Raw genomic sequence first — 22,673 nt, 5'->3', positions numbered from 1 at the left:
ATTTATCTTTCTGATGTACTAAAAAAAGTCTTTTTGTCATCCAACTCCCAAAGTAGGAGTTGAGATTAAAAGTAAGGGTTTATTTGTTAAACTCACTTAGATTCACGTTTCGATATATCCACGTTTTCAGAGGCAAGAAATAGTTGCTTTTGAATTTAAGGATCACATTTAACTACTCAGACTTGAACCCAAATCGATACAACAAAGCAACTCTTGGAAAATAAGGTGAAGAGTAATGAGTTCATTTTCTTGAATTATTTTGTAAGCATCTGAAGTTACCGTTTCCCAACACAAACCATAATTTTATAATCGTGACAATATGACACGAACCAACCCATTAGAAAACTAATCGATCAGCTTCCACCATTCACTAAGATCTTCATGGAGCCCCATACATCAAAGAAACAAGTAAATAAATTTTAATCATCTTTCCCCATGAGAGCAAGGAGGAATTTCTTGTAGTCTCCTGAAGTTTCCTTGGCCACAGCATGCTCAAGCTGAACACTGTTTCTCTTGAAATAAACCTCTTTAATGTCCTTCAAATCCTTCTCTGCCCTTGTCACAATCACACGGGTCACTGCCTCTTCATCTGTTCCATCAATTTCCATCGCATTGCGAAGAACCTGCAGCACAATCTATGATTTAGTGTAATTTTTTTGCTTAACAAACATGTTTGATAATGTCAACGTATGCTTTAATTGTATCCGCTGAGGTAATCATGTTTGAACCTTGGACATCCTCAATGGCATTACTAGAAAAATGTGTGAGGGCCGCGGAGATTGAGTACATTAAGCAAAATCAACAATAACTAATAAGAAAATGTAGTATAAATTATAACATTTATATCCTATTTTATGAAAGAAATTTTTTCTCTTGGAGACCACCCATATCCTAATCTTTACAAGCTCTCCCAACATTTTTTTATACACAAGTCTCAAATTTGAACCTGTGTTTAATGAGAATTAAACATGTATCACTTGAATCAATTGGTCGTTGCTAAGTCACATTGTTTGGTATGAAAAATATTTTTGGTTTCTAGTTTTTATTAACAAGTCACATGATTTTAAAATATTTTCATTTTATCTTTTACTATCTCTTATATAAGTATTTAAAAATAGAACAAAAAGTAAAAATAATATGAGAATTATATATAGTACTCAATGAATCTCACCTTTTCATAGTACTTCTTATGATCATTGATGCAACTAATGGCTATTTGCGCTGCCTTATGAAAATCATTAGATCCTTCATCTGACAATTTCTGCAAAGGGAGAGGATGAATGAAAACTAATTGCTGTGTAATTTTCCTCTGCATGAGCCTTAGATCAAAATAAGTAGGCTTAATCAAGTTTTTGGTCCCTAACCTTTGTCATAAATATGGCTTTAGTCCCTCGCCGGAGTAAAGGTGGGGATTGATCCCCAGTTTTTGGCAAAATGATTGGTTTTGGTCCTTCCGGCCGGTTGGGTCAACGCCGGAGCTTTGGGATGCCCATGTGGCATGGCCACGTCATTTAATGAGTCCATTTGGATTTTTTTTTTCTTTTTCATTAAGAAAAACCCATAATTAAAATACTAAACCCTCCCTAATTAACCTCCTTTAAATTAATTAAAACACTCACCTAAGTGCAGCAGAAATCCTAGAAAACAAAATCCCAAACCCATAAAATAACAAATAGATGAACATGGAGATGAAGATGATCCCAACCCCAGTCTCACCCAGATCGAGCTGCCCCGACACCAAGCCACCACCCCCAACCCCACCCCTCCCACATCGAGTCACCCCCAACCCCAACCCACCCAGATCGAGCCACCCCAACCTAAGCCCCTCCCAGATCGAGGCATCTCTGAGAAAGAAAGAAAAAAACCAAAAGAAGCAGAAAGCTCGAAGCGTGGACGTAGAAGATGAGAAAAACCTAAATCGGAGTAAAACACAAATGGGTTTTATTGATCTTTGAGTTTTATTTCAGGAAGAAGAAAGCATTGGAGTTGGAATTTTTCTCTATGGGTTTTCTCTCCGGAGAAGTTGGGAGATGAAGGTTTTGGGTTTGGAGATGGAGGTTTTGGGCACACGAGAAAGAGAGAAAGGAGGACGAAAAGGAAGGAGGAAAAGGAGAGGTTTTAAGAATTTTTGGGATTATCTTCTTGAAATCTGGGTTCTTGAGTGTAGATGAATGTTTGCTGGAGGAAGATGAATTTCTCCAGTTTTTTTCATAAGATGATAACTTGATAAGAGAAAAACAGACAGTTACCACAAGGAGGAGAAGGTTGTGCCCGTGGTTGTGAGTGGTGACCACCGCAGAGGATGAATCATCCACCGTTTCAGCAGCTTCAGCACATCTTCAGTATATAATTTGTAATTTACAATCAGATTGGGATTAATTGTTCGTTGGTGATTTAATTTTGGTATTAGTTGGTGAGTTAATTTGGGAATGGTGGTATGATTGAAGTGAATAAGAAGAGATGAATTTGTTCTTTACGGTGCAGAGATTGAAGGTGGAGGAGGATCTGCACAGGGAAGGGAAGAATTTAATTAGGAGGGATTTAAGGTTTTTTTTTAATGAAAAAGAAAAAAATTCCAAATGGACTCATTAAATGACGTGGCCATGCCACATGGGCATCCCGGAGCTCCGGCGTTGACCTAACCGGCCGGAAGGACCAAAGCCAATCATTTTGCAAAAAACTGGGGACCAATCCCCACCTTTACTCCGGCGAGGGACTAAAGCCATATTTATGACAAAGGTTAGGGACCAAAAACTTGATTAAGCCAAATAAGTATTTAGAACAAACTAAACAACCAAACAAAGAAAGAGGGTATTTCTTAATTATGTACTTTAGTGATGGCAATTCCATGGTCATCCCTGTAGCGGTTGAAAGTTGCCACAAGCTGGATCTTGCTCCTTGTGGTAAGAATCCTAATAATTTCTTCATTATTCTGATTCTTGTCTTTGATAGCCTCATGAAGTATATCAGCTTCAGATTGTGCCAATCTTGCATTGATCTCACTGCCTCCATACCTAAATGAGCTCACCAATCCCACCAAAAGCTGCTCAAAATAATTATAAGATCATAATTAACAACTACACAATAAGGCTTAATGTGTGTCTGGGTACGAGTTGAAGTTAACGTGAATCAATTTTTCATCTTAATTCGTAAGTTTCATTCACTTTTTATTTCGTGACTTGCCTGGCGAAGATGGCCAGAGGTGTTAGCAGCCACATCTTCCTCCAAGGACCGTTTGTAGCGGTTGTGATAGGCGCGCCTCACAACAAAAAGCTCTTCAGGTGAAAGGACACAGGAAATTTCCACAATCACTTGGTAGTTTTTGTTTGCATTTTTCAGTGCTAGATTGGCCAATAAAGCCTCCCGCTCTGTAGGTTCCAATATCCAACGGTACATTGCTCTCTGTTTGGCAAACAAGTAAAACAACAATTAATAGTGGATCTATAACAAAATGAGTAGGAAAAAAATGTTTTTATAAAAAGTGTTTCTGAATTTGTCATTGCCAAAAGGAAATCACCTTTTCTTTTCTGTTTGCAAACTACTCAATAAATTACAAGAAGTGAGTACACTACCTATTTTATAAGTCCACCTTAGACAATCCTGTTTTTTTCCTTCTTCATTTTCTGTATAAATAATTAAATATATAGATACCTCAAAGGCACCTGAGAGCTCAGACTCAAGGCGTTTGATAAGATCCTCTTGGAAGAGGTCATGGTATGCTTGTCTGGTTTTTGTCCTTTGGGTAGCATTTCTGTGACCCAGTATTGCTATAATGGCTTTAAAATCAGCTCCCCAACCTGCAGAATGTTTTGAAAACCCAGTAATTTGATTTCAAGTTTCTTTCTATAGATTGTTAGATCACCCTATGAAAATATTTGTTTATGTTGGCAAAATAAATACATTGAAGGATAGTTTCAAGAACCCAACTTACATAATTAATATATGTGAATAAATTAAAGGATTGAAGTACTTTCAAGAACCCAACTTACATAATGAATTAAGCAAACTATAATGAATTGATCAAGAAGAAATAGGAGAAGTTGGATTGTGACCTTTAAAAGCCTTCCAGAGAGCTTCTGCATCCTCCACAGGAGAGTGTTTGGCAGGAGCAATGAGAGTAGCCATAGTTGGATCTCTTTTACTCTTGATTAGTGTTTTAGATCATCAAATTAGTTGTCTCTAATATATATATCCCCATATATATATATATATATATATATATATATATATATATATATATAGAGAGAGAGAGAGAGAGAGAGAGACTTAAAGAGTCATGACAATAGACATACTTACATTTTATCAATAACTTTTTTATATACAATAATCAATTTTATCAATTTCAACCCTTAAATCGTCCATTTTCAAAAAAAAAAAAACTTAAATTGAAAGTTCTCATTAGGTGGATTAAGCTTAAGTTTATAAAATTTCATTCAATTTAAAACTAGTAATTTTTTTATTAATTCTAGAAAACCTTGTTTTTTCTATTGAAATCATCGACCAGTTTTAGTTTTGCACAAAAAACTTTGTATTTTAAAACAAAGAATGTGATGAACATTACAAAAGCAACAGGGCAAAACACCTTGGAATTGCAGTTAAATATTGTACACCATTTTTATTTTGTTTTTTTTCCTAACCTTGGTCCTATTACGTGACCATTGTGTAAAGTTTCAGCCTCCAACTCCTCTTCTTCTCAATTGTTTCCTGAGGCGGGAGGGGTTTCAGAATAAGCCTTTCAGGTATGAGGCAGCGTGGATGGATCACCCCAGTATATATCCCCTGGTGGTCTCAGATGCTTGGAGGAAGAGAACACCTAGTTTCACTTCCTATTTGAGACATGTTAGGGAGGGTTCTCTTGTTTTTAATAGAAAAGTGTTTAACAATATTTTCATGAGGAAGTGGTTGGTTGCCTCTAACATAGCTGAACTTCAGAATCGCTTAGAGTGGGTTGATAGCTCTGCATTATAGGCCTCAATATTTGAGGTAGGAGGAGATATTATGGTTTCAAAAGTCTTGGAAAAAATGGTGAAGTATGGAGATCGAAGCACAACTTTTTTCTATGCGCAAACTATCATTCGTAGGAGGAACCGAGGTTAACATTGTCGGATGGCACGTGGTGTAAAGACGGGGATAGGCTCGATGAGGAGGCTCAAAATTTCTATTCAGATTTGTTTGCTACTTCCTACTTATGAGGAGGATTACCTAGCTTGCATTCATAAGCCTCGTCTGGCTCATTTTCCAAATGAGGGAATTGTTGAGTTGGTTAGACTAGCCTCTCTAAGGAGGAGGTTTCTACCTTTATTCACCAACTATGCTCCTTTAAGGCCTCGAGTCCTGACGATTTCCAAGCTTGCTTCTATAAAAGGTATTGGGAGCTTGTGGGGGATACTGTTTTCGCTTTTGTCTATGATGCGTTTGAGAATGAGAGGTTTGATCCGACAATTACGGGGACTTTGGTTGTTATAATTCCAAAGGTTGATGATCCTAGACCCTTCAATGAGTTTAGGCCAGTGAGTCTCAGTGATGTATTCATAAGCTTATTTTAAAGATTTTGGTGAATAAAATTAGATCATTTGTAAAAGACCTTATTAGTCTATTTCAGAGCATATTTATCCTTGGGAGGAGTACTACGAATAATGCTATTGTCTTTCAAGGGTGGTTCACTCGATGATGAGATCTATTAAGGGATGATGACTTGATTTTCAAGTTGGCTTTGGAGCGAGCTTGTGACTGGTTGGATTGGAGGTTCTTAGAAGTGACATTGAAGAATTTTGGTTTCCTGGTAAAGTGCATTGACCTGATCATGTTTTGTGTGACTTCGATGTCATTTTCTATGTTGTGGAATGAGGATAGAATTCAATTATTTTTTTTTTTAAATAAAATAATGATTCTTAGTAACACACTTAGAGCAACTTCAATGGCTTGGTTCCTTATTGGTTTCTTTAACACACTATTCAGCACTATTCTTGTGGGCCCGTACTGCCACATCAGACTTAAGGAACTCCTAAGGAACTGAAGCAGATTTTACTCCAATCCATGGTTTCTTAAATTACTATTTGAAGGGTCTCACCCGTGTCCCACCATACAACATAAATTAATAAAATTTATTTTCACCCAATTTAGATTTAAAATTTAATAATAAATCAATACTTCAGCTTAAAAATAATTTAATTAATATTTGTACGAATTTAATTTAAATTTAATTTTACTTAATATTTAAAACAATTAAATTTAAATATCGGCATGTTAACTTAAAAATAAAATAAAAAGGTACATTGTGTTTTTTTATAGCAAAAGCAATTTTATTGAATGATAGAAATAAAGACGAAAGAAAGTACATGATAATGAAAAATAAATAACAATACATTTTAAATGAAATATAATAACACTTGTAGGTTAATTTTTATTATTCTCGTTTTCAGAATACCGGTCAAACCGGTTGATTCAAAAAAAAAAGCCCAAACGGGCAGGAAACCAGTTCCAGCCGGTCTGGACCGGTCCATAACGGTGGGATGACCGGCTCAGCCGGTCACCCACTATATACAAAATTTCCTCTCTCACTCACTTCATTCATCAGTCATCACCCAAAAAACCCTATTAGCCGCCCCAAACCCTCTCTCACGCTCTCTCTTCTTCCTCATCTCCTGCCATCTGCACCTTTGTCTCTCCTCTCTATCTATCTCACCCACTCGCTCTCTCTTTCTCCTCTCCTGTTCCTGTTCGCTATCTCCTCTCTCGGTCTCACTCACGCTCGCAGGAAGAAGAAGAGTCACGATCCGCCTCAAAAAGCCACGCTCCGCCACAATCCGCCGCCAAACAGCCATGCTCCAGGCCTAACGCCCCCAACCCGCCACCCTCCGACCACGATCCGGCAAGCACCGGCTCTGTTTCATACTATCAAGGCCTTCAATCTCGCAAAGGAGCTTCCTTTCCTCACATGCAAAGTGATATGAGGTGAGTTCGTGTTGTTGTTTTTTTTTTGTTGATTTTCATATGTTCATTACCCTTCTATTGAAACTCTCTCATCTCTCTTTGCAGATCAGAGCTTCTCAGTCGAGATCAAGATTATGTTTTTTTTTTCATGTAAAAAAACCTCTGGTCTGTAAATTTCATGTTCTGTAATATGCAAAAAAATTATGTTCATGTTCAATTTCATCATCTTCTTGCCTTCATCTTCAATCTGTTGTTTTCCCACTGAAATCAGTTGGGTTTTGGTGAGAGAAAATATTACTTTTTAATGTTAAGGAACCAAAAAGCAGAGTTCATTGCACAAGGAACTCTGCACTGTAGTTAAGAACCCAAAACTGCCACCTAGATCAACTCCAATGCTGCAAAAAATAAGAAACGGTTCCTTAGCAACTCCAGCTGGTCTAAGAAACCAGCGTTGGAGTTGCTCTTAGTCTCTCTCATTTTAGTTATTGATTTTAGTCCCTCTAATTTCTTTAATTAAGTTCATCTATTTTAAAAATTAAGTAAATTTGGTCATTTTCAATTTTCTATACTAAATATTTATTTCCTATACAAATATTTTGGGGCTTGAGATAGAATCATTTTGTTCACACATGTATCATCCACCATAAGAGGAAACATATTTTGAGTCGGAAACATTCACATTCTAGTGAGGTTAGCTCTTCTGGTGAGAGTTTTTTTCTCATACATAAGACTCGAACTCGAACTATTGCTTAAAAAAAATTAAACTTGTACTACTTGAACCAACAACCATTCGTAGCATTTATGATAGATTGGATATCAAAATATTTTTGAAGGTTAAAAATTAATAAATTTAATAAAATTTGAATAAGATAATTGAGAGTTTTAAGTTGAATAAAAGTGTGTATAAATTAAAAATATTGAGAGATTTTTTCAAAAGAAATATCATGCTCTTCCTCTTGTAACAAAAAAAAATATCATGAGATAATGTTAAATGAATTACTTTTCAGTTACATTCAATTATTATACTTTACTAATAGACATATATTTTTAAAAAGTGCAGGTGAATATTGCAATAAAAAAGCAAATAAAATTAACAAGTATAATTATTAAAATTCAAATTGTTTATTTATTACACCACATAGGATTATACATATGTTTTGGTTTATTTTGTATCTAGAAAAAATTTAAATATAAAATACTAACTGCAAGCTTTTTTAAAAATAAAAAAAAATAAAGTAGCAAATGCTAAATATTTGAATATCAAATTAAAAACTCATATTATATGAAACTCAAAATAACATTTAGAACCCATGAACACAAAAGTACACATGAAACTTAACTTAGATATCATACCAACAGAACCCAAATGAAACAGCATACCAAAATAACCCAAATGGAACAGCATAAGATAGAAGTTCAAGTTGTGACTAGCAACAAGGATAACAGAGATAAAGACTCAATAAAACAGACACTGAAAAATTATCCCAATGAAATTACACTACCAGAAACCAACATGACCCAAACCCACTACTAGATATGCCCCCATAGCAAGCACTTTAGTCTTGTTTTCCCAACACAGTGAGGATGAACTTCTTGTAGTCCCCTGAGATTTCCTTGGAGATTGCATCTTCAAGGTGAACACTGTTTCTCTTGTAGTAGAGTTCTTGAATCTCCCTCAGATCCTTCTCAGCCCTTGTCACGATCACACGGCTCAGTCCATCCTCATCAGTTCCAAATTTCTTGATCGCATTGCGCAGAACCTATATTTGAATAGACAATTTTCATTGTAAGCAATTATGTTGGATTCTATCATGGAGAACATTGTAATTGTTGAGTTAAATTTTAAATATTAAGAATAAGTGTGTTTGGTTTTGATTCTAATGAGCCAGAATAGATTTTTTTTCTTAGAAGCTACAAGGAGCAGCTTCTCAAAATTTATATCAATTATGTACTAATGTGGGAGTAGAATGATTTTCCAAACATGTTATAAGGTGGATTTGAGTATTCACAATGTGAGGAACGGGATGCAATAATCCAACAAAAACAAAAAAGTTTGTAAAGATTATATGGATCATAGAAAGAAAGAAAAAAACATTCCATTTGAGTTGCATTCAGTTAAAGTTTAGAAGACTGGAGTAAATTAAGATGCTTTCATGAAAATGTAATTTTTCTAGATTGCAAATAACATTACACTTTTCTAAATGTTGTTTCACACTTGCTGAAAGAGAGAATCTGACCTTCTCATAGTATTTCTTATGGTCATTGATGCAACGAATAGCTGTGTGCATTGTCTTCTGGAAGTCATCAGATGTTTCATCCAACAATTTCTGCAGATATGATATAAAAGAAGTTTAATATATCCTCTCTTTTCAATTATTTTGGATCAAATATCATAAATTAAAAATACAATGTTTTTTAGGAACAAGGAAAATCAGAGAAAAGGGAAAAGGCTCTTTCGTTTGGTACCTTACTGATGGAGATGCCATGCTCATCTTTGTAGCGGTTGAAAGTTGCCACAAGTTGTGTCTTGCTCCTGGTGGTAAGGATCCTGATGACTTCTTCATAGATTCCTTTCTTCTCCTGGACAGCTTCATGAAGAATGTTAGCTTCAGTTTGTGCCAATTTTGCATTGATCTCATCACCCTCATACCTAAATGAGGTCACCAATCCAACCAAAAGCTGCACAAAATCAAGCATACTCAAACCATTAGTTCATCAAGTGTGTGTTTGGATACTAGTTAACTGCAACATGAAAAGACTTTCATCCTAATCTATAAGAAGAGTTTCATTCACTTTTGTGTACGTGATGTCTGTTTGCACTAATGCTAACAGATACGCAAACATATCATAAGGTCTTTTCACATGGAATTGACTATATGATCAAATTGTGTCATATTCTTATCAATCTTAGATTTAGATAGTCTTCCTTTAGATAATATTGTAAATATTATCTGCCCTCAATTCCACAATGCGGTCGAAATTGGGACTGCAATTTAAAGCCCTATATTACATAGACTATTTTAACACCTAAAAAATTTCAGCAATGAACTTTATTCAATGATCATAAAGAATGACTTACCTGGCGATGAAGGCCAGTGGTATGAGCAGCCACATCTTCTTCCAAGGAACGCTTGTAGCGGTTGTGATAGGCACGCCTCACCGCCAAGAGTTCCTCAGCTGATAGGACACAAGCAATTTCAGCAACCGCATGGTAGTCTTTGTTGCCATTCCTGATTGCTACATTGGCCAAAACAGCATCACGGTCTGCAGGTTCCAACATCCACCGGAACATAGCTCTCTGATTTATATATACAGAGAGATCCCATTATTTCATACATATGAGATTCTACAAAAAAATATATGAAATTAACTGGTAAAATCATGATTAATGGTACCTCAAAGTCACCAGAGATCTCAGATTCAAGGCGCTTGATGAGATCCTCTTGGAAAAGCTCCTCATAAGCTTTTCTGATTTCCTGCCTCTGATAAACATTTCTATGACCCAGTATTGCTATTATGGCCTTGTCATCAGCTCCCCATCCTTCAAAGTTGAAAACTATTAAGTACTACGATCGATTTCAGAACTTAGCATAAAAGATAACATATATGTCAACATGTTGATCAATTATCATAAAAGTAGAACTTCAAAATTTACTTTCTGTACTATAAGATTTGGAGAAAGATTCATAGGAGGGTATAGCATAACACGTAATTGAAATGAAACAAATTTATAAGAAATAAGCCAAATAAATAATGTAACCTTTGAAAGCGTTTCGGATAGCTTCTGCATCCTCAACTGGGGAATGGTTACTGGGAGCAATAAGGGTAGCCATAGTTCAATATATTTTCACTACTGTGGTTCTGGTTATGAAGTTTTGCTTAAAATCACTTCTATATATAATCTAATTGAGCAATCTATAGTGCTATACCTTTACTGCTTCCGAGTTTGTTCAGAGTAATGCCTAGGAAGAAGATTTTGTAGTATCTGTATTGGTAGTACTAAGTTGTTTTTTACTTTACACTATTTGATCAGTAATCAATACCAAGGTCTTGGAATTTGAATTTAAACCATATCCTTGATGTTTTCATAGAAATTGAACAGAATATATTCCAGGCAGATTTACATTCACACTGCATAATGCATATCCTAGGTAGAATCAATAAATTTGTACTTTAGCAATCAATATTTTAATTCACATCAAAAAACTTTGCATTCACACTAAGATAACATTGCAGAAATAAAACTCAATATACTTTCCTAATGCTAGCTTTCTATTTTTTTTCTTAACTTTTGTGCTCTATTGAACATACTTATCAATCAGGAATTCTTTTACAATAAAAAAAAGAAAAGAAATGCCCTTAAAAGAGACTTCAGTTTCTTACAAGGCTATAGGAAACTTGAAAAGAGTTTAGACATTGTCATGACTGTCTGTGTCATATTTTTCTGGTGTTTGCTAATTGAACAATAACTATTTATATTTGAGAAGAAAAATATAATTAAATTGGTAAATAAATAAAAAGAAATAAATCAATCTCGTGAACTGTAAATAAAACCTTATATTAGAAATTTAAAAAATATAGCAGTGTCAGAAATTTTTGGATTCCTTGTATATTTGTCAACATATCGTAGACTTCTCTGCCTGTCACTTGGAGTCAGGGTCAGTGACTCAACAACTACAAAGATTCAAGTTTTTTAAGTAGCTCAAACAAACTGAGAACAAAAAAAAAAACCACAGGATGCAGCACAAGAAGGGTAAACAAAGTTTATAATCACATTCAGCATTAGTTATAATTAATCAAATAAAAGTCAGACAAAAATAAAAAAGTGCATTGATTTGAATTAAACCTTTGAAAGCCTGTCTCAGAGCCTGAGCATCTTCAGCAGCAGAAATTTGGTTAGGAGCAACAAGAGTGGCCATTGCAGTGTTTGGTTAACCTTTCCTTTTCTCGCTTAATCTTAACTAGCAATGTGTGATAGTGGACACAACTAGGTGACAATTTATAGTGCTTTCCTCTCCCTTGGAGGTAACGCCTTCAACTCTCAGGATTATCATGTGTAACAAAAGAAAATTGCTTTTTTTTTAATTAAGGGAAAACAATGTACTGTAAAGAACGTTTTCTACAGAAAATAAGGGAAAGCAAAGCTGGCCTTGTTGAATTTTGCATGGAATGGAAGGAATGCGTGAAGGTAAGGGTGATGTATCGTGTTTGCTGAGGTGTTTTTTGTTCCTTTGTGTTTGCATGAACAACATATGGCACAGATGATGATGTAGGATTCTCTTCTTTTCCGTGTATTATAATTACAGTTACTTTACTTTTCTGGCTCTGTTTTTCTTTATCAATTCAAAGTAACTTGATTGATATGTGTGGATATTCTTCAGGTATGAGATCACCGATGAGAAGCGCTAGCAACACTCTCTTTAACATTTTTCATTAACCGGCTTAAATTCGTGTAGGTCTCATATTCTTAGTGGATCTCACTTGAATTTTAACTAATGAATAAGAGATTTTCGAAAAAAGAATTAGTACTCTCTTCAACATTTTTCATTAACCCGCTTAAATTCACGTAGGTCTCATATTTTTAGTGGATTTCACTTAAAATTTAACTAATGAATAAGAGATTCTTGAAAAAAGATGTAGAAATAGAGTATTACTAGTATTTTTAAGCCTGAATTAATTCAAATTGAATTGAAGGTGACATATCCGAACTTTTTTTTTTGGCTTATCTAGAAAAATTTAGGTTAAATCATTATAGTCCTAGTAGGTGGACTAATGATATTTTTGCAGATTTTGCTCAAACCATGATTTCTTAGTTCTTGGCACTATTCATCTGATCTCCCAATACCATTATATTAATATTTTTTATTTCTATATAATTTAGATTTAAATTTAAATGCTAATTCAATACTTAGAGTAAATGAATGAGAGAAAATAATAATAATTTTTTATGCTAAGAACTCAAAAAGTAAAATTTCTTATATAAGAACCTAGTTCTTATTTGTAAGAACTAAGAACTTCATGTCATCTCCTTCGGTGGTTAAGAAGTTCTTAGTTCTTAACTAGAAAATTAGAACTAAGAACCTTGCATTGGAGATGCTCTAAGTGATCACTTATCTTAAATATTATTGGTCCACCTATCACTAGAGTGATTTAAAGACCTGCCAAGTACAAGAATGCTAAAAAAGATGGAGTTATGATGTCACTTAAAAGGAGCCAAGAACCCAGAAGTTCTAAAGAATCTGCTAAGTACAAGAATACTAATATAATAGATTTTACCACGGCTCAGAGTTGAAGCTGTGACACCATGTCAAAGATTTGAAGATGACAAGATAGAATTAAGAAATCTGTTTTGGCAAACTCTAGGACTCTTTTTTTTGAAAGTAACTCTATGACTCTTTCTTAAATAGACATCAATTTTTATAGTTACAAGAGAGATGAAAGTTAAATCTAATTACAGCAGGTAAATATAATAGCTATAACACAATAAATACATATTAAATCAAATAATGGTTACAATAGGCCTAATAATCTGCCTTATAATTGTCCTGCTGACATTAACCTGTACACATTTCTTTGTTACCTAAATCCTATGATATATTCAGTTTCGAGATTCAGACTTGGTTTCAGTACCACGCTTCGTGTGCAAAGATCCTACAGCTGGAACTTCAGCATGTGAAGATACCATCGTTGAAAGAGGCTGGAAATTCGTATTTCCAACAAACCAATAAAGAGCCCATTTCAAATTGCAAAGAGTGTACTTGAGAGCTTTAGTCCAATTTTCCTGCTTATTGAAGCTTTGAGTGATGGAATTGTTTTCCACTTTGTCATTATCAATCCTACAAACCAGCCCAAAGTATTTGTCATTTTAAGTGCTACAAACTAATACATGATAGTCAGACTTCCATTACAATTTCTGTTTATCCAATGTAAACAAATACTCACACTGTATTATGTGCAGTAATACTTACTTATAAGGTAATTTGAAACATTTCTCAGGTGGTATATTATTCTCTTGATCCTTAGATTTGGCAAATTCTGCAAAATCCTTGAGGCATGCTAAGAACAATGTCATTGCTTTGTCATAGCGCGTACTCCAGAACAAGTTAACTGGACCAAACCTGCATAACCATAACATTCTCTAATCATGACACAGTTGATAAGTTTAAGAACAAATCCAAAGGCAGCAAGTTTATTAAATTATTTCATGCAGAACTTTTCAAAACACCAACCACAATCTCACCACAGATTCAAAAGCCAGAGCCAAGAGCAATAGCATGGCCTGGAATATTATAAAAGCACCATTGCAGCTCCAAACTTATCGAAAATAAATGGTAGACAATTGTAAATTGGTACCAACCATCTGATTTTCCTCCACACATCATGCTTCGGATTTGTCTTAACTTTAGCCACATTTTCCAAATAAAGCCAGAAATGACAAACACATATACAAACACAAAAACCAGACAATGAAGCATACTTACAGCTCATAGCTACTGTTGCTGCTGTCTGTGATCCGAGGGTAGCTACCCAGAGGAATAATTTTTATTCGATATCTAAAAGGTAATTAGTTAAGGATATGTTACAAGTTGTTCCAATAAATTATGTCAAATTAAAGTGAAATTAACATGAAAAGTTAGCTTGCAACATAAAACAAAATTTAATCTTTCAAGTTTCAGTTTGCTATAAAATTTTGATTCAACTAAAAACTATCTTGTGCTATCTTTTATAGAATAATAAAATCACATAAAATGAGGACAAGAATCCTTCGAAACCATCTGTGATCAGAAAATAGATTCTCTATCACGACACCCTTCTAGACATTATCAAGAAAATCATAAATTTGAATTAGACAATGTCCTTTTAGTACAATTCAGCACAAGAGGCAATACTAGCTAAACTTTGGCTTGAATTCCTTACAAGATTTTAACTAGTAATTATGCATGTCTATGAAGACAAAAGCATGTCTCCTTAAAATCATTGCTTGTGATGTTTTCCTTGGGCATATATCACTCAAAAGAGAGGGGGGGGGGGAGCTCTAATTAGCGTATGATTCCAATTACCATAACTTGGTTTCTCAAGCATTTAGCACACCCACCATAAAATATAAAATTCTGTTTTGAACTGGGTTCACAAAGGCATGACTGCTTTATTATATGGAGATGTTAAAGAGAAGTTCTACTGATAGGAATAGACCTTCAATTAGGAGAGTATATCAGAGAAGAAGTATAAGATCAGAGTTCTTCCTTTTCAGTGATGGCACCTATAATCTACTAAATTCACAATAATAAATATTAATCTTATATGCTTAGTGGGAAAAAGGATACTGAAACTTTGGTCGGAAATACTGGCACATTGTATGAAGGAGAAGGCAAGCTTGACCCCAAGCAGCATTTATCTCATCCCATTCAACCTAAGCATTTCAAAAAAAAATAAAACTTATATATTCCGACTTGCAAGAATAAGGATACAAGATTAAGAACTACAGGAGAGAAAATTCTCAAGGATAAAAAATTATAACTACATCTTCAGATTCAAATCATGAAATGAGAAGGATATATGCAGTTACAACATTATACTTTATGAACAGACATAGCAAAATAAGAGTGTGCAAAAGAATCATACCACTGATTAGTAATTAATAGAGATAATGAAGTGGTAACTCAAAGAAGTCCCACATTGCCAAGATTAGCAAGTGCACAAGTGCATATATAATAAAGAACACACACACCCATTGCCTTAAGCCTAAGGTTTTGTGGTGTTGTGTGGTTCTAACTAAGGATTTCTAACATGGTATCAGAGCTGGTCTGATCCAAGCCATGACTTCCGCTTCCCAAAAAAAAAAAAAAAAAACGAAAAAAAAAGTAAAAATCCGAGAAAAAATAAAAGCAAAAATGGCAGTCCCATTTGCGCAAGCCAAGGCCTCAGACTCAGACGAAGGAGCACAAGTCCAAGGAACTCCGATGCTCCCACTAGAGTACTAGCCCAGACAAAGAAAGTCGAAAGGCAGACTCAGACGAAGGAGCACAAGTCCGACGACCACTGATGTTCCCGCTGGAGTGCAAGGCACAGGCAAAAAAAAAAAAAAAATGGAGTCCCAATTGAGGGGGAGTAATAGAGATAATGAAGTGGTAACTCAAAGAAGTCCCACATTGCCAAGATTAGCAAGTGCACAAGTGCATATATAATAAAGAACACACACACCCATTGCCTTAAGCCTAAGGTTTTGTGGTGTTGTGTGGTTCTAACTAAGGATTTCTAACAGTAATCCATGTTCCATAATAATTGTAAAGGCACTTTGAGACACACTAGCCAAAGAAATTTGATACTTTGTTGCAAAAGAATTTTCAAATACAACAAGTAGAGCTATAGTATAAGCTTAACAACATCCATTACTCATTACAGTTACCTTTAGAACTAGGCATTCTTCATAGAGAAAGCAATAATGTACTTCCATTTTTAGTAACAATGGTTACATATTAAATTATAATCCAAGTTAAACACCTCAAATGGCAAACATTGTTAACTATAGGTTGCCCTCCAGAAATTTACTTTTTGTTGATGACTTGAGTGGGATATGTGTAGATACCGAATATTAATCTATATATTTTCTGCGAGCACCAAACTTAGGCTTTGTAGAGTTGCATGCGTGCATTCATGAAAATTATTCAATTGCCACCAACTCTTAATCAAATGCTAAAACAAACAACCACACACAATGAGCTTAACTAGCCCATATGCAATTGAACCCAAAAGATGAAAATTGAGCACTGTTCACATAAAACAAAGAGTTACTATTGAAAAAGTACTCAAACCAGTGACCTTGTAAACAATATTTGTTCATATGCACATCAGCTATTTTAAAAGCATAAGCTCCAAGGGAAAACCACCATCAATGCATATTAAGCTCAACAACACATTGACCCGAAAATAAAATCCAGATATAGAACACGCTAGGCATCTTACTGGAATTTTAGGGAGTCTTCCAAGTCGAAAATTGTTAATCGTTCCAAACTCTCCATCATGAGAAATGGGGAAGGCGTCATTGAGGACGTTTGTTCGCTTCAACAATTCTAAATGTGCTTGTGAAACTTCAATCTTCGCCAATATTGCATCTCTCTCCTCCTGTTGATTGAAATATTTTTGCACACTCAGACATGGATTTTATTTTGTCATAAAAATAAAGGACACAAAGATGTTTTTCAGAAACTTTCTTAAACTTTTTGTTACAAAAGTATCTCAATAAGTGATGAAAAATTAAACATAAGACAGGAGAAAAATCTGATCAAAAAGAAAATTTTATTCATAAGTGTGATCATGTGATGATTGTACATGTGATTAGTTTTATTTCCTCTACATCAACTATATTTTGTCATTAAAGATAGCAGTAGAAGTAGAGGCAGTGCACTAGTAGATAAGCTGATAATAACAAACTGTGCTTAGTATGAACTTTGAAGTAATCGTCCTTTAGAACTCACTAAAACTAGCTTAGTCATAAACCAACTAGGCTTGCAAGAATATAATTTCCCTTAAATGATGGTAAGTTTTAAAAGAAAACTTAAGATGGTTAGGTTTACAAGAAAACTTACAAACCTGATGAGAAATTAATTGGAACTGGAAGTTATTAAACTCATGCCAATACCTGTTACACATTCAGAGCAGTAAAACCAATCATTGAGTCAAGCATCTCAAGCATCAACAGAGACCAGAGAAGCAACGAAAAATATCTATCTATATTCATAGAAAGTTTCTATTGGGAGTTGGGGGGTGGGGTGGAGTGAAGACTTATAAGAATCTTGAGCTATGGCATTGTTTTATTTGAAAAAATAATATGGTTAAGGTACAGGAAATAGATATACCTCTCCTCTAAATCTTTAAAGCGGGTTGATTTTAACTCTAGTTCCCTCAGTTCAGCATTTACTTCAGTATTTTGTCTCTCTGCTTCTTCAATTGCTGCTTCAAGTCTTCTTTCTTCTTCTTCAATCTGTAAGTAATAAATCACGGATTTCGCTTTAATAGAAAATACAGTAGTACAATCAAATTTCAAATTAGCACTCCAAATTTCCATAACAAAGCATGTCAGGCATGATTTTGAAATTTCAAGCAGTTTTGCAAACCAATTTGATAGAACCAGAAATTAGGAAATAACAAAGAAAATCTGAGAATGTAATTGAATATCGTCCTCAAACTCTAGACCAACGACTATCTCCCCTCCTAAACAAACTAACCAAGTAATTGAATTCATTAACCTTCTCTCCTTCTATCTTAAGTTCTTTTAACATATAAATTCCTTATTGGGGGCCTGTAGCTAACACATTCATTAAAACCTTCAAGATTGAAAAGGGCTATTACTCAAGAAATTAGAAAAAAATCAATTTACTTTTAATATCTAACAGTAAAGTAATACACATATTGGAGATAGGAAACCTGATGAGCACCTTCAACTTCTCCTTAAGAAAATCTGCCTCACTGAGGACATCTCTGGCCTCCCCCTCCAAGCGTTTAAGACAGGCTTCATATGCTTCAATGTCCCTGTTTACGTCTTCAACCTCTTTATCAAGCTTATCAGACAAAATCCTCATGCAGTCAAGGCATAGAGGCTGTTCAACCTGGAACCACATATGTAAAACATACAGATTATGATCTAATTGACAAGAAATAATCAAAAGTCAATATGCTTTCATTTTGAGAAATAACCGCATTTTTTTCAAAAACTCTCTCATGAACTAGCCAAAAGTAAGCGATTAGTTTTCCAAAATAAGCTGCATTGAAAATGCAGGTTTCAGTATTGAACCTGTGTCTGTGTTGTGGCAATCTCGAATGCCCGAGTCAGGACAGTAATAGTAGAATTAAATCCAGAGGTATGAGGCTGTAAATGGCCGCCAGGATCAGCCCCTGGTGCCAACGAGTGAGTCCCGCCTCCATCAGATGCAGATTCAGACTTGTACACAACCACAAACGACTCTTCCATTGCCTTTCCAGTCTGGGACGAATCACCGCGAGGCCGAGGAGGCACTCCTTGAGCTTGAGGTCTTTGCTTTGGCAACACAACATATGAATTGTCCATTTTAGTGGTACTCATCACACTATTGGCACCATGAATCGATGACCCTTGCATCCCTGAACACATACATTGCCTCTCCACGAATAAGTCATACAATATTCTCGTTCGAATAATCACAAATTTTTGTTTATATTTCTATTTACACAAGATGAACGCAATAATAAGCAACAATAGAAACTAATCAATATAAGCATAAAATGCTGCACCTAAAACAGAACTTAGCCTAATCAACAAAAACTCCCCAAAAAAATTCATAGATAGAATCAATTCACAGTACAATGATGATGGTAATTAGCATCAGGCTTGTCAATAGCGTGCTATAGTGGCGCAATAGCCTATAGCGTAGCGCCCTAGCGGTTCACTGCTACTCCAATATTCACCGCAATAGCGCTCGAAATAGTGTTTTTTGGGCTTGCCGCTTTACGCTATCCACCATTAACAACCCTGAGCCTAATCAACAAAAACTCCCAAAACAATCATAGGTAGAAACCTAATCAATTCACTGTACAATGATGAAAATCTGATGATGATTAGCATGTTTGGATCAGCTTATTTTTCTCGAAATCAATTCTAGTACCCAGAAGCTACTCACAAAAGTTGGCTCTTGGTAGAATTGATTTTGACTTTAAAATCAGAAGGGTTTCCAAACATGCACGATAATGATAATAACAATAGGATCCATTGTAGCTGAATTCCCGTTTGAATAATTAACATTCACACCAGATAAAATTCAATCTCCAATCCCTAATAATGATGATGATAATTGCAATTTACAGACAAAATGGATGCAATAGAATTCCCCTAAATTGAGAGAAAGGAAGTGTGAATACCGGAGCGAGAAGGGTCGTTGAAGAACTTGTCGGCGTAAGAATCGACGCCGACGATGCAGAGGGAGTTGCGGCAGTTCTGGCAGACCCATCGGGGGACATTCGGATCCGCCGGGAGGGTCCGACTCCGACCCTTCTTCATATCTCGTTGTTTCTTTCTTCTGCTTGAGGCTTTGGCTCAGGTGACAGTAACAGCGATATCAACACAAACCGAGGGATGCTTACAAGGCACACCACCACCACCACGCTTCGGCTCGAGGGTTGAAGAGGAAAAAGTTTTTTTTATTTTTGAAACTGAAGATGAAAAAGTTGAAAATTGAAAAATGTGATAAAAAAAATGTATTTTCCTTTTTTAAAGTTACTGCCATGAAATTAAATTGGGGGCATAGAAGTCAAAATGTTTGCGGTTACAAAAACATCAACCTTAGGAGGAACCTCCTCTATCCACACACAACCCGCGTCGGTAGAGACATTCCTAGCTAAATAGTCAGCAAAACAATTGTCAGAACGACAAACAAAAACAACAGAAACAAAATCCAAACAACGACAATACTGAAACCAATCACCAAGAATAGTAGCTAAATAATTCCTCCCATCCGGAGGTTTTTTCCAAAGTTGGAAGAGTTTGAGACAATCCGTCTCGAAACACACCAGTCTGAAGCCAATATCAATAGCCAAACCAATAGCTCATCGAAGAGCTAAGGCTTCCGCTTCCACCACCGACGACGGACGCTCCACCACTACGGCCGCAGCTGCAAGGACGGGGCCATCATGGTTTCTGGCCACCATACCTAGCCCAGACGCGGAATTCTCCTTCCAAGAACCATCAAAGTTGATCTTGAACGTACCCCTTGGTGGTCGACTCCAACACGCGGGCTGGACAGCTCCTTCAACACCGTGGTTCTCAGGCGCAGTCTCCATAGGGTCCAACAACGCTGCCCTCTTGAGCACGGTCTCACAATCAAAAGCCTGCTTTTGGAAAATGGCTTTATTTCTAGCCTCCCACAACGCATAAGATGTTGCTTGCCACCTTGCCATAGCTTCTAAATCTTTCCTCCACAAAGAATAACGAACTAGAAGGAGAGAGCAACAAACCCGCCAAGTGAGGTCTTTGCATCTAGGAAGAACCTTAGATTTCCAGAAAGTTCTCCACATATTGGATGGAAAGGGAGAAGCTGTCAAAGAGCCTGCCAAAAGTGATCTTGCATCATGGTCCCTTATAAAAGAGTACCCAAGCTTGCAAGAGTACTCACCATCAATAGCCCCGGGCCAAAATAGTGAATCCACAACACCTCCATGAATGGACAACGGTAGAGACAAAATATGTAAACAGTGTTAGGACAAAAAACATGTTCAACTTCCTTATTCCACTCTCTGCCAGAAGTGGTCAATAAATCAGAAACAGTATGAATATTTAATTCCAACATGAGGTCCTCACTATAAATAATGGGGACCCCATGTAGCAACCAATTGTCACGTCGAACATCAACCAACTGGCCATTACCAATTTTCCATCTGCCACCACGCTCAAAAACCCATTTTGTACTCCAAATGCTAGACCAAGCATAGCTTGGGCGTCAACCTTTCTGAGCTCTGATGAGAGACTCATTTGGGAAGTACACACCCTTGAAAACCTGAGCAAATAGGGAATTCGGGTGGGAATAAACGTATTTTTTATTGAATTGTATTAGATATATTTGGTCTAATTTAATAGATAATTAGTTGATTGTGAATTTGTGAAACACAAAAAAAAAACACAAGATCAACTTCTTTGATACTTTTAAAAATAAAAAATAAAAACTTATTGATAAGCCTAAAGTTGAACCCTTTCAATAAATTTTAGATGCATATTGGGACTTGGGAGTGGATAAAGATTTCAGAATCTTAATCTTAACATATAAAAGATTTTTGTTTTCTTAATCACATTCAAGCGGTAGTCTCAACATCTAAAACTCTATCGCATATAATCATAATTTACTAGGTCATTTCATGTGGGTATCACACCAAAAATATTTTTTAGATACCATATAATTCACCATTTTTAATTAATTAATTAACTTGTTTAGTTTCTTAATTAATTTTTGTTGATTTCATTAATTTAATTTATGTTTTTGCTTTTTATAGTATTATTAATGCATTTCCTCAATATCATATTTTAACCTAATTTTTGAAATTAAGATAGAAGTGGTTTTTCAAATGAAAAGAAAAAGAAGACTAAAGCAAAGGAATGCTGGAAACAAAATAACAATAATGATTCAAATTTCTAAGTGTATGATATACATCTTGAAGATTTGCACTAATTTTTCAATGTTTTTTATGATATATGGATCTCATTGTTGCATTAAATTAACTTTAAATTGTTTTATCCATAGTATATATATTCAGTTGACATTTTAGTACTCACAAAAAAAGCTAACATTTTAGAAACCCCAAAATCTGGCGTGACATTATCTGATTGGCTGAAATATTGCGTGTCACTTCATCCTCCATCCTCCTTTCCCTCCTTTTTCTTTTCCTAAATTAAATTCTCTTTTATTTCACCGCTCTGTTTCTATTTTTCTCTCTCATTTACATATTTGTGTTTTCTCTCTCTCGACATCAATTTGTTCCTCTCCTCACCTTGGAAGAATCAATTCTTTTGGGATCCAATTTCACGTTTTCTTCACTTCATTTTCTTCTTCTTCTTTCTCGTCTCCATTCAACTCTTCCTCATACAACTTTGACATCTTAGAAGCTTTTTCTACGCCATCCTCTCTACCTTGCTTCAGGTTGGTCTCGTCGTTCAAAGCTGACTCGACGCGTGTGAGTTCGGAGTTTTTTACAACCATGTCTAGAGCAGTTACATCTACGGC

General features: G+C 35.4%; 4 protein-coding genes across 5 annotated transcripts; all 4 read right to left on the bottom strand.

The window, feature by feature from the left end:
- Positions 1–221: 221 nt before the first annotated feature.
- Positions 222–4,167, bottom strand: LOC130742515 (annexin-like protein RJ4). Its single transcript, XM_057594613.1, has 6 exons — positions 4,053–4,167; positions 3,652–3,797; positions 3,184–3,402; positions 2,831–3,043; positions 1,172–1,261; positions 222–623 (listed from the first exon to the last, which is right to left on the bottom strand). Exons 1-6 carry the CDS (start codon positions 4,123–4,125, stop codon positions 420–422), a joined length of 945 nt encoding a protein of 314 aa, XP_057450596.1. The 5' UTR covers positions 4,126–4,167; the 3' UTR covers positions 222–419.
- Positions 4,168–8,185: 4,018 nt separating this feature from the next.
- LOC130749573 (annexin-like protein RJ4) lies at positions 8,186–11,929 on the bottom strand. 2 transcript variants are annotated; one of them, XM_057602952.1, is made up of 6 exons: positions 11,780–11,929; positions 10,329–10,474; positions 10,013–10,231; positions 9,400–9,612; positions 9,171–9,260; positions 8,186–8,693 (listed from the first exon to the last, which is right to left on the bottom strand). In XM_057602952.1, the coding sequence occupies exons 1-6, from the start codon at positions 11,850–11,852 to the stop codon at positions 8,490–8,492; spliced, it is 945 nt and encodes a 314-aa protein (XP_057458935.1). In that variant the 5' UTR covers positions 11,853–11,929; the 3' UTR covers positions 8,186–8,489. The 2 variants fall into 2 exon arrangements, with proteins under 2 accessions (XP_057458935.1, XP_057458934.1); XM_057602951.1 differs by lacking the exon at positions 11,780–11,929 and adding an exon at positions 10,694–10,889.
- A 1,399-nt stretch (positions 11,930–13,328) lies between these two features.
- On the bottom strand, positions 13,329–20,094 carry LOC130748092 (beclin-1-like protein). Its single transcript, XM_057601191.1, has 10 exons — positions 19,825–20,094; positions 18,725–19,050; positions 18,369–18,539; positions 17,790–17,914; positions 17,524–17,572; positions 16,897–17,055; positions 15,258–15,343; positions 14,415–14,486; positions 13,902–14,051; positions 13,329–13,769 (listed from the first exon to the last, which is right to left on the bottom strand). Exons 1-10 carry the CDS (start codon positions 19,961–19,963, stop codon positions 13,532–13,534), a joined length of 1,515 nt encoding a protein of 504 aa, XP_057457174.1. The 5' UTR covers positions 19,964–20,094; the 3' UTR covers positions 13,329–13,531.
- Positions 20,095–20,508: 414 nt separating this feature from the next.
- Positions 20,509–21,430, bottom strand: LOC130743644 (uncharacterized). The gene is made up of 2 exons (XM_057595878.1): positions 21,316–21,430; positions 20,509–21,113 (listed from the first exon to the last, which is right to left on the bottom strand). Exons 1-2 carry the CDS (start codon positions 21,428–21,430, stop codon positions 20,509–20,511), a joined length of 720 nt encoding a protein of 239 aa, XP_057451861.1.
- Between the last annotated feature and the right edge of the window lie 1,243 nt (positions 21,431–22,673).

Source organism: Lotus japonicus, chromosome 3 (assembly GCF_012489685.1).
Source record: "Lotus japonicus ecotype B-129 chromosome 3, LjGifu_v1.2".
In the NCBI taxonomy this organism is placed as follows: Eukaryota; Viridiplantae; Streptophyta; class Magnoliopsida; order Fabales; family Fabaceae; genus Lotus; species Lotus japonicus.
This window is presented reverse-complemented; position numbering and strand designations above follow the sequence as displayed.